This window comes from Morus notabilis, unplaced genomic scaffold (genome assembly GCF_000414095.1).
Source record: "Morus notabilis unplaced genomic scaffold, ASM41409v2 Scaffold472, whole genome shotgun sequence".
Taxonomy (NCBI): Eukaryota; Viridiplantae; Streptophyta; class Magnoliopsida; order Rosales; family Moraceae; genus Morus; species Morus notabilis.
In genome coordinates this window covers 30,748-42,361 of record NW_010367534.1, presented here as the reverse complement: position 1 = coordinate 42,361, position 11,614 = coordinate 30,748, and the positions used below count along the sequence as shown (strand labels likewise).

General features: G+C 37.5%; 3 protein-coding genes across 3 annotated transcripts; 2 read left to right on the top strand and 1 right to left on the bottom strand.

Annotated features, from left to right (window-relative positions):
• The first annotated feature begins 248 nt into the window (after positions 1 to 248).
• On the top strand, positions 249 to 3,573 carry LOC21390397. Its single transcript, XM_010112566.2, has 2 exons — positions 249 to 898; positions 2,465 to 3,573. Exons 1-2 carry the CDS (start codon positions 312 to 314, stop codon positions 3,123 to 3,125), a joined length of 1,248 nt encoding a protein of 415 aa, XP_010110868.1. The 5' UTR covers positions 249 to 311; the 3' UTR covers positions 3,126 to 3,573.
• A 1,638-nt stretch (positions 3,574 to 5,211) lies between these two features.
• On the top strand, positions 5,212 to 8,108 carry LOC21390396 (acid phosphatase 1). The gene is made up of 3 exons (XM_010112565.2): positions 5,212 to 5,841; positions 7,457 to 7,666; positions 7,776 to 8,108. The coding sequence occupies exons 1-3, from the start codon at positions 5,450 to 5,452 to the stop codon at positions 7,951 to 7,953; spliced, it is 780 nt and encodes a 259-aa protein (XP_010110867.1). The 5' UTR covers positions 5,212 to 5,449; the 3' UTR covers positions 7,954 to 8,108.
• Positions 8,109 to 8,528: 420 nt separating this feature from the next.
• LOC21390395 (leucine-rich repeat extensin-like protein 4) lies at positions 8,529 to 10,401 on the bottom strand. The gene has a single exon (XM_010112564.2). It carries the CDS (start codon positions 10,331 to 10,333, stop codon positions 8,957 to 8,959), a length of 1,377 nt encoding a protein of 458 aa, XP_010110866.2. The 5' UTR covers positions 10,334 to 10,401; the 3' UTR covers positions 8,529 to 8,956.
• Between the last annotated feature and the right edge of the window lie 1,213 nt (positions 10,402 to 11,614).

Below are 11,614 nucleotides of genomic sequence, written 5' to 3'. Positions count from 1 at the left end.
TATTTCTCTGAGCATTGAGAAAGAATATCCAATCCTCGATTTATCCCCACAATCCGAAAACAAAAGTAGAAATAAAAAAATAAAAAAAATAAAAAGAACAGAGGAAAGAGTAGTGAGATCAGAGATATAAAGAGGAAATGGCCAAAATAACTAACGACATAAAAGTGAAAACCGAAACGTTAAAAACAGCAGCCGACATCCATTTTAGACTCCATGAACAAGTAATTCACAAACAACATAGACATCCTCAAACCTCTCCATTTCCCACTTCTCTCAAAAAAAAAAAAAATCAACAAAAAAGAAGAAGATCAATGGATCCATGTCCATTTGCGCTGCTAATAATAGAGTCACTGGCACTGAAGCTCCCACAGGCGACTAGACCGGCCGGTCCAGGAGTCCACCCATCAGCCACGCCCTGCTTCTGCAAGCTCCGCCTCAACAACTTCCCTTCCCAGACGGCTCTCCTCCCTCTCTCCACCTCCTCCGCCGCCGACTCTTCCCCCGACTCCGCCACCTCCTCCGCCAGCTTCCACCTCGACTCCGCCGCCATCCGCCGCCTCTCCTCCCGCCGCCACCTCACCCTCCGCCTCTCCGTCTACACTGGCCGCATGGGCCGCACTTGCGGCGTCTCCTCCGGGAAGCTCCTCGGCCGCCTCCACGTCCCCCTCGACCTCACTGGTGCCGACTCCAAGCCGGCAGTTTTTCAGGCCGGGTGGATGAAGCTCGGTGGAGACGCCGCCAGGCTGCACATCGTCGTCCGGTCCGAACCGGATCCTCGTTTCGTGTTCCAGTTCGGCGGCGAGCCGGAGTGTAGCCCAGTGGTGTTTCAGATTCAGGGGAGCATACGGCAGCCCGTTTTTAGTTGCAAGTTTAGCGCCGACAGAAATTCAAGATCCCGGTCAGCAATTTAATTTAAAATTAATTTGTCTTTTTTTTATGGGTAATTTAAATGTTAACTCTCAAAGAAATACTATCCAAATTCTTAGATGTCACACTACTGACACTGAATTTTCTAAACGTTGCATTAATGTCATTTAAAAGTTAAAAAGCGTTAAAGCACCATCAGTATTAAACATCACTTTTTTTTATAAAAAAAATCTTGCTTATAGGCCTCGTACTTCGGAATCTACTTTTATTAATTGATCGGTGTTTTATAGCATTATTCTTAAAAATTTGAGGAGTAAAATGAGATAAAATAGTATTTTTCGAGGTAAAATTGAAACTAATCTATTTTTTTATCGGATATTTAGCATTGTTCTTTACTATACTCTGTGTTCAGTTCACTTGCTTTGGGTTGGTAATGGTGGACAGTGTCATTTTACACAGTTTAATTTCTATTCTGGTGGAAAATTTACTTATTTGTTTTCCTTTAATTTTCTTTTTCTTCTTATTTTATTTTTCCTTTTTTGGGTGTGGATTACGCAAAGCGGTCGTCAATTTTTCTTAGCTGGCTTTATCGACCAATCCACATGCCTGGTTGGGCTCTTAATAGCATAAAGTTTTGCTTCAGTTTTTACGTTTCATTCATGCAAGTTTGCACTTTTCATGTGTCATACTTTCGTGGTCGTTTTAAAGATTTTTTGGTTAATTTTTGGTTTGTTTCGCTCACCATTGGGGGAAAAATTAAAACATGACATCAAAGTCATATATCATAATGAAGGAGAGTGCTAGTTTTTGCTTGCGATAGTGATTTTAGGCCTTCTTTTCTTGTTTTATGACTTGTGTTCAGCATAGTTGATGAGTCCCTATCGGCCTCCTATCCACTAATTAACATTTTTTTTTTTTTTTTTCAGAATCGGTAACGTTTCATCTGTTTTGCTTTTTCTTTTTGTGTACTTCCACTCTGGCCACTTTAATTACTTTGCTTGACACAGCATTTTCATTTAGGAATCAGTTTTTTTTTATATATATGTAAAAAGAAAAAGTCACAAATATCTTAGGTCGGTGAAACTAATATTATCTTGGTAGGATTTGTCTCTTATTTATCTTCCCCACATTGAAACTTTTTCAAGAATCTTAAACAGATGATCTGATGCATATGATTCGTATCTGCAAGTTCTGATTTTGTTCACTCACTGTTTTTAAATTCTTATATGCAAATGTCGTGCACTTTATATCAGTGTGTCATACCAATAATTAATTAGATTTAATTGAACCCCAACTGGAAGGCAAAAAAAAAAAAAAAAGAACAGAACAATGTGTCAGCCACTTTCCCATATATATGTGAGACAAATCTCTCTAAATTGTGAACAGAATGACCACAATTTAGAATCCCTTCCCATGTGCAAGGCCAACTTCCATAGTTTGACATTCCTAATTATTTTCATTAATTATTCTTTTCCTAAATTTACAGATAAATTGTTAGACTATAGCTCCAACCACATTCATATCATTAAATTATTTTTGTTACATAACCAACAAATCAATTCAGATTCTCATCTTGTCTGAATTCTTCCAAAAACAGATCACTTCCATCAGATTTCACCCTCAACAGCAACAATAGAGGGTGGACGAGGACCTTCTCAGGCGAGAGGGAGAAGCCCGGGAGGGAAAGAAAAGGCTGGATGGTTACAATCCACGACCTGTCGGGCTCGCCGGTGGCGGCGGCATCGATGATCACCCCCTTCGTGCCGTCCCCGGGGACAGACCGCGTGTCCCGGTCCAACCCCGGCGCGTGGCTCATCCTCCGCCCCCATGGCTTCTCCCTCAGCAGCTGGAAGCCCTGGGGCCGCCTCGAGGCCTGGCGCGAGCGCGGCCCCGTTGACGGCCTCGGGTACAAGTTCGAGCTCGTCGTCGCCGACGCAAACCACTGCGGCCCCACCACCGGCAACATCCCCATCGCGGAGGCCACCATGAGCATGAAAAAGGGCGGCCTGTTCTCCATCGTGAATTCCAGTACGAGATCGCCCGTTAAAGGGTTCGTCATGGGGTCCACCGTGGAAGGCGAGGGCAAAGTGAGCAAACCGGTCGTCCAGGTCGGGGTTCAGCACGTGACGTGCATGGCCGACGCTGCATTGTTCGTCGCGCTCTCTGCCGCCATTGATCTCAGCATGGACGCTTGTCGTTTGTTCTCGCATAAGCTGAGGAAGGAGCTTTGCCACGACGACCATGATTACTTCTCTTAAATTATAAAAAGTAGTAATAGTTTTGCTGAATTCTCATCTCGTTCTGATCTGATCTGATCTGATATGGTCTGATCTCCCCTGTTGCTGTGATAGCCAAATTATGGTTTGAGCGCAGAAAATAGATATACACACACATATATATATATATATATACATGTGAATTCTTTGGTTCTTTTTCCCTCCTTTGATTCTTTTGGACCAGATTTTTGTCTCATTTTATTCGGGAGTCGTAGTACTAGAACTGTGACGAAGTGTGGCCTCTGTTCTGGGTTTTGGGTGTTGGAGAGTGAGAGTGGCTTCGTGGTTTTGATTCTGCGATAGTAGAGTAGAGTTTTTTGTCTTTTGATTTTTACGTTGTATACTTGGGAGATTTTTTTTTTTTTTTTCGTTTTTTTGTTTTCTATAAATTATATTCATATGTACAAGTCTAAAGCTTACAATATCAAATGTACAGAGACTGGGAAATGTGAATTAGCTGTTTACATTTGTAAGTTGTAACGATTGCTTTTATCTTTTATTTAATTCATGTGCTTCCAGTGTATTTGAATTTCCCATTTTCTTCTTGTCTGGGTAACTTCGTAGGCTTTATTAAAAAAAAATTAATATAGATATATATAGATGAGGTTTTTATGGTTATGTTTTCATTGATAATTATCATTAAATATAAAAATCTAATGAGGTGATAAAAAACCAGTTATATATATATATATATATATATTTTATGGTGTTTCAACTTTTATCTTCCTTTTTACTTTGTGATATTTGGACTTTAAAATGATTTCAAGTGTACGCACGACTGCATGGGTGTATATACGTGCGTGCATGTGTATGGAGGGCTTATGAAATTGAGTGGTATTACTTTCTGTTCAAAAATTTTGGGGTCTGATTGTATACTTTCATTTTTTTGTTTCTCTCTTTTAACTTAAAATGATCTTTTTTTTAATGTATTTATACTACCAAGGTGATTAAAGAAGACAAACCCATAATAAAAGCAGGATTTGTGTTTTAAGAAAAAAAAAGGAAGTAAATAAGATTTGGTGCAAAAAAAAAAAAAAAGAAGTAAATAAGATTTGGTATTCAATATATCAGATTTTGGTAATCAACTAATCATCAAAACAAGCTCCCTCACAAAGAACATAGAATTGAATAATTTATTCCTCTTTTAATGGAAAACAAAAATCAGCAACTGAGTCCAATTCCTTTTAAATTTGTTTTTTTTGTGCTCTAATTTCAATTGAAAAAAAGAGACAAATACTCTTTAAAATGCACCATTTACATTTGATTAATATCATTTAGTTAAAAAACTTAGTCAAAAGAGTATTAATCAAGAGTAAAATGGTAAAAATCTTATAACAATGTGTTCAAAGGTGAATTCACCAATATTTTCATTTCAATTTGGTCCCTAACATTTACCCCTTATTTGTAGATTGGTCCCCAAAATTTTTTATTGACATTTAAATACCCAACCAGCCAACCTTCTTATTTATATTGGACAGTAGAATGCAAAATTGCAAATGAACTTTCCGCTAATAGCTGTTTACACTCACAAATGACTATATTAACTTTTATTTTTAAAAAAAAAAATAAAAGTCGTATTTCTTTGCTAAAAGAAAAGAAAAAACCAAAAAATAAGGATTGCACGATACATGAGTGCATTTAGAATTAATTTTTACTTATCTTTAAAAATATTTTTACACGTTTTTTGAGACACGAAAATAAAAAGGTATGTAAATCGTATTTGTTTAACAAATATTTTAAAAATAAAAATAAAAAACATAAAAAATAATTTTTATGAATGAATTAAAAAAACGGTTAAAAGTTATTTTTTTAATTTTTATTTTTTAATACTCAATAATAATATTATAATATATTAATTAATAATTATAATCCACTACGATTTTATTTTTTTATTATATTTAAAATAATTTTTTTAAAAATCAATCAAATGTCTTTTTAAAATAATCTCATTTTTATTTTTTATTAAAAATAAAATCATTTTAATGCGTTTTTTGTTTTTTTCTCACTCCCCCAACAGTCACAAGTACTTCTAGCCGTCGGATGAGCCAGACAACAATCAAGATAAGCCAAAGATCACCTGAGATTCATTTTATGCGTTGACCGATCGTCGTCCACAGAAAACGTATAAAACGCCGCCGTTTACTTGAGTCGTCATTCGTCACAGACATCGTTTAACATGAAAAATACCAGTTTCTCGCCAAAGGCCTAATCGTTCTCTGTCTCCTTCTCTCTCTTCCTCGAAAACCGGGAGAAAATCTCTTCGCTTCTCTCCCCTCGAAGAAGACCTTTCTCGGTTTTCCCTTTCAATGGCGGCCTCCGATCGATTCTCCGTCCTCGCGATCCTTTTCCTCTTCTTCCTCGGCCAAATCCCCAATGCTTTGCCCCAAAGCATCATCCAAATCTCGCCGAGGAACCACCGCGTCTCCGACCAAGACCTCCTCTACTGCGACAGCTGGAGATTCTCCGTCGAGACCAACGACGCCGGATTCTGGCCCACCATCCCCAAGAGGTGCGAAAACTACGTCGAGAACTACGTCACCGGCGATCGCTACCGCTCCGATTCCGAGTTCGTCGCCGGCGACTCTCTCGCCTTCGTTAGGTCTCTGCAGATGAACGACGACGGGAAGGACGCTTGGATTTTCGACATCGACGAGACTCTTCTCTCCAATTTGCCCTATTACGAGGCTCACGGATTTGGGTAAGCTCGAGAACGATTTCTAGCCGTTAAATTGTTTTGCTATATAATGTCGAATTATTTTGGAAAAGTATTTGTCGTGATGCGAATTTGCTGTCTAAGGGATGGTCCATGTGATTGAACCGCCATTGGTAAATTGAAAGGACCAATCAAAGCTTGACGCGATGAAATGTCGCTTAGGAGAAATAGTGTTGTGATGGTGATTTTTAGTTTATGATTTTGAAAACCAATTATTGGGTGCGTACAAGATTACTTTTTTTTTTTATGTTTTCTCTTTTGCCATTTTGACGTTGTAAGAAAGTTAAACTCAGTGAACGTTTATGATTCAGAATAATAATTTAAAATTATTTTTAATTTATTAGTATTTTTTATGAGAAAAATATTAAAATGAACAGTGAATTATAATCCGAACTATGACACGAATCTTTATTCCAAACACAACATTAAAGATAGGACCATAAAACTTGATTGTTTCCTCGTTTAGTAAAGATTCTTTGTGCATTGTGGATGTAAGATAAAAATGTTGTTTGCTTCAAATCCTAGAATAACCACTTGGATTTGGATCTTCATATGATGTTTGTTTAGTCCCAGCTAGATTCTCCTATGATTTGGAGTTATGTGCATTTTAACTCTTGGAAAAGTTGGGTTACGTCTTTGTTTGTTTTATGGACTTTGATAGTTACTTTACTTCATGGATGTTGATTTCAGACTTTTAACAAATACAACAACAATAAATCTTAATCCCAATTTAATTGGAGTCGGCTATATGAATTTCACTTTTCCGCGCAGCTCTATTTGAAATTAGACTTTCCTGAAGACTTAGATGTAGAATGTCATTTCTAACTACTTCGGTCCACGTAATTCTTGGTCTACCCCTCATTCTCCTAGTATTAGGTATAAAAATATCATCCCAAACACGAACTGATGCTTCTAGCGGTTTACGTTGGACATGCCCGTACCACTTCAAGCGGTTTTTCTGCACCTTATCTTCTATTGGTACTACACATATTTTACTACGAATAACTTCATTTTTTATGCGATCAATTTTCGTATGGCCACTCATCCATCTTAACATACGCATTTCTGTCATACTCATCTTAAATATATGTTGTCTCGTAATGGTCAAACATTCACTATCATATAACATAATTGGACGGATTGCAGTCCTATAGAACATCAAAACATATTGTCATCACATAAAACTCCCCGTAGCATTCTTCCACTTAACCCACCCTGCTTTAATCCTACGTTGAATATTCTCCTCTATATCTCCTTCGTACTGCTAATAGGAGTTGACTACTTAGTTGAAGATGATTTTAGTCCAAGAAATTATATGAACTCATTTTGCAGCCGGGTTATACGGCTTTCACAGTTTTAGTGATTTTAATTGCACATCATCTTACTGTTGAGTGCTTTATCTAAGAGCAGAGAGTGCTATAATGAAAATTTTGGGTTTAATTCAAAGTCGTTCATTTTTTTTTATGATGCAAAATTGGGCTTGTTTTGATGTTCCTTTTACAGAGTACATCATTTCTCCAAGCTGTTTTGATCAAACAAAACATTTTAGACTAAATTTGTCGGATCAAAGTTACTAAAACCTATCTTCTTTTCTAAATAGAGCGGAAGTCTTTGACGAAACACCTTTCGATGATTGGGTGGATTTGGCTGAGGCCCCTGCTCTGGCAGCGAGTTTAAGCTTATACAACGAACTAGAACAGTTGGGGTTCAAGATTTTTCTTTTAACTGGGCGGAGTGAGTATCAAAGGAATGCGACAGAGAAAAACCTTCTTTATTCAGGCTACAAAAACTGGGAGAGGCTGATATTAAGGTACATAAGATAATATATACATTTCAAAACAACATGATGCGAATTTTTAGCTGTTTATGTATTTTACCAAATCCGTGGCGTTGCTTATTTCTTTGAGCTTGTGATATAGGGGACCTTCAGATCAACACAAACCGGCCATTGTCTACAAATCTGAGAAGAGATCGGAATTAGTAAATGAAGGTTATACCATTCATGGGAGCTCAGGAGATCAATGGAGCGACTTGATGGGTTTTGCAGTAGCCCAGCGATCCTTCAAACTTCCTAATCCGATGTATTATATTGCTTGAGCAGATCACAACCAACATTCTGCATTGGTGTAATATGATTGCTTGACGTTATTCTTTTCAAAAAATTTAACGGCCAAGTCACCTTATTAGCAGTAACTATTCTTTAAGGGGTATCAAGGTCTTATTATAAGGGGGGGAAAAAAGGTTTCCTGATGTAGGTATATTCTGTTACAGGTACGCCTAAATTAAACCGGCCAGGTTAAAACAATGTGAAAAATTATACACAATACACATCACAAGAACAGTTTCACGACACATAACACAGCGAAATATGACCAGTTAGAGTCAAAAAAAGATTAGGAGAAAACAATAATCTCGGTCTTACAGATTCACACATTTTTGGCAATATGCTTATTCTTTTTAAGATTTTCATATTGATGATAAGATATAGTTGGTCCTAGAATTTGGCAAAAAAATCTTAAAGAATCATATGTCCTAAGATTATCATGTGAAGAATAAAATAAATAAAGATTGGTTTCGAATGGAGGACGGATTATAATTTCTAATTTCTAAAGCGTCGTCATAGTTTAGAAACAAAGATTTCTGGGACATCCCGTGATAGAAGCAGACAAACCCATAATAATTCTGTTGTCGCAAGAGAAAGATCCATATAAAACATATTATACAACCCTGGATCGGTCGACATGTGACACTGAGAGTCACATCACATTATCACATTCTCATACAAAAAGTTGCAACATTTAGTAGTCAATAATGTGATTTAAGTATTTCACCTGAATACGAGCAACAACCAAATAAAAAAAAAAAAAAAAAACCTTGCTTAGGTCTCCGCCTCCGGAGATAAAATCATATCAGTTCCATACAAAGGACAAATGAGCTTTTAGGTACTCTTGATGATCCCTTCATATTCCATAAAGAAATTAATTGGGAAGTAGCCCTAAATCATAATTGCTTATAATCAATACCACAACCATTCATGATTCACCCACCTATTTTTTTTTTCTTTTCTTAAAAAACAAAAAGAAAAAGAAAAAAATCTTTCTCATGGTGATGGCGAGCTTGAAGAAACCTTGTCCAGACCTATTGACACTGCCCCACAAACAAGAGGCTTGGCGGCCGGAATCCTCAGACAATTCAAGCTACCACCGGGAATAATCGAGCATTCCGGTTGCGGCCTCTGCATATCCTTCCCGGGAATGCAATTCAGAGAGAAATCAAACCCCACATTCCGGTAAAACAGCTTGCCACATTCCTGGCTAAACCCAGAAAAGAAATTATACGCAACACTCAAATTCACCAAGCTCCTGAGATCACAAACAAGGTCCGGCAAAACCCCGGAAAGCTTGTTGTGAGCCAAGTTTAGAACCTCAATCTCTTGGAGACAAGATATTGTGTCCGGAATATGACCCAACAGAGAATTCGAGCTCAAATCCAGAACTTGAATATCAGTAAAAATGCCAACACCTTGTGGGATACAACCAGTCAACTGATTGTTGAGAAACAAAATCTCCTTAAGTTTAGACCCTCCCATGAACCCGAAACTAATGGGAATATCTCCGCTGAACTTGTTGTTCGCCAAGTTGATAACCGAAGCCTGCGAGTTCCCCAGACTCTGCGGAAGCTCCCCTTGAAACTGATTGTTGTTCAGAAAGATCGCGTCGAGTTTTCTGATGAAGAGTTCGTCGGGAATCGGACCGGAAAAACCGTTGAATCTCAAGTCTAAGTAAATGAGATTCGGGATTTCGAGAACGACATTTGGAAATGGACCTGAGAACTGGTTGTTGCTGAGATCGAGCTCGAGAAGCGACGAGAGGTATTTGAAGGTATCGGGGAGTGTGCCGGAGAAGTTGTTGGAGTTGAGGTGGAGGAGAGAGATGTCGGAGAGGAGAGAGAGTTGGGGGACGAGAGTGCCTTTGAGGTTTGCATGGTTGAGATCAATTCCGGCGACGACGGGGTTCGGTGGGGCCCCCATTTGGGCCTCGGGATCCGCGCAGAACACCCCTCTGTAGGAGCAGACGTCGGAGCCGACCCATGTTTTGAGAATCCCCGATGGGTCTTCAGTTATGGCGGATTTCCATGCCTGTAAAGCAGTGTAAGCGTTTTCTAGCTCTGAAGAACCAGATGGTGCTTTCCCATTGGTGGCTCCTCCTCCTCCTCCGCCACCGCCGCCGATCCAAACGCCTCCTCCTCCGCCGCCGCCACTGCTGCCGACGTTGACCCCAACGCCGACACCGACGCCAACATTGAAAGCTACTGTGTGAGTGAGGAGGAGAAGGAGAGGGAGAAGTACAAGCCAGGTGTTGAGTATTATTGTCTTGATCTTGTTCTTCTCCATTTCTTTCTGGAAAAGAACGGTTGTTTTGATGGTTTTACATGTAAAGTTTTGGGTTTGGGTTGTTCCAAGTGAGGTTGCCAGCATTAATGATGGAAAAATGGTGGGGTTTTTGGTTTTTGGTTTTTTTTTTTTTTTTTTTTTTGAAGTGGTGAGTCTGGTGACTGTTTTAATATGGTGTTTTCAAACCTTTATTTTATTTTTTGAGAGCTTCTTAGTTCTAATATCAGAAAAATAAACTATTTTTTATTTTTTAAATCTTTTCATTAAGGAGACTATTCACCAACAGTGTATGTTTTGAACGTTAAATTTGATTAAAATGAAAAATATGTAAAATTAACATAATTTAATAGAAATTCAACCTTTTAACACAAAAGTCTACCGATAAGATAATATTTTCATATCCCAACATAATATTCTCCTTTATTATTATTTTTTCCTCGTTGAGTTGTACTGTACACTTGTTGACTTGTGAGTGATGTGAAGAACTCAAGATCACGCTGGTCAATAAGTGAAGATCATGCTGAAGAGTTCAGAATCATTAACTAAGATAAAGAAATAACAATAGATATTTTGGAATAGAAATTCTAAAGACACGTGTTTTAACATGTTTTTTAACTCTCACATTATGTCATATTTGCATACCCTTTAATTCTTATATAATTTTTGATGTTATTTGGTAATAAAATGTTCATATTAATGAATATATCCTAGTTAGAAGTTGCAGGCTTGCACGTTTCACCTTTCTTGAATCTTTTTTTTACAATAAAGAAACTTGATAACTATACTTTGATCAAATCCCCAAAATAAATGGAGCGTTTAGTGGCAAGAGAACTTTTGAACTAGTTGGCCGAGTCAGGAAGAATTCTAAAAGGCACTAAAAATAAATAAAATAAAAAAATAAAAAATACTTATTTATTATTTGGGCCTCATTCGTTTTGTTAATTTGAATTTTCAATTTGAGTTGAGATGTGATATTTTTTAAAAGCTTTTAACTGTAGTAAAAAAAATTAAATGTGACATTTTATTATAACTTTTAACTCTAAAAACCTAAAATTAAAAACTAAAATCGGAAATGAACTAGGCCTTGAATTGTTGTTTATAGCTAAATCCATTGTTGCTGCACAATCATATGCAGATTGTGAATGCACCAATGACTAATGGGAAATTTATTTTATCTTACCACATTCTCAAACTAGTTTTCAATCACAAAAAGGATTTGTCTACCTCTTAATATGCAGAGCAGTTATGTTGCTTTCAAGACTATTAAATGCTAAAGGTTTTTGCCTGGATCATTAATCAATTCAGACAGCAGCCTTTCATTTACTTTCCTTTAGGTTCACTTTCATTTGATCCGAAGGTTCATTT

Coding starts and splice junctions, on each gene's coding strand:
- LOC21390397 (XM_010112566.2), top strand. CDS start 312: ATGGATCCATGTCCATTTGCGCTGCTAATAATAGAGTCACTGGCACTG. Junction 899..2,464: donor GACAGAAATTCAAGATCCCG/GTCAGCAATTTA, acceptor TTCCAAAAACAG/ATCACTTCCATCAGATTTCA.
- LOC21390396 (XM_010112565.2), top strand. CDS start 5,450: ATGGCGGCCTCCGATCGATTCTCCGTCCTCGCGATCCTTTTCCTCTTC. Junction 5,842..7,456: donor TACGAGGCTCACGGATTTGG/GTAAGCTCGAGA, acceptor TTTTCTAAATAG/AGCGGAAGTCTTTGACGAAA. Junction 7,667..7,775: donor TGGGAGAGGCTGATATTAAG/GTACATAAGATA, acceptor CTTGTGATATAG/GGGACCTTCAGATCAACACA.
- LOC21390395 (XM_010112564.2), bottom strand. CDS start 10,333: ATGCTGGCAACCTCACTTGGAACAACCCAAACCCAAAACTTTACATGT.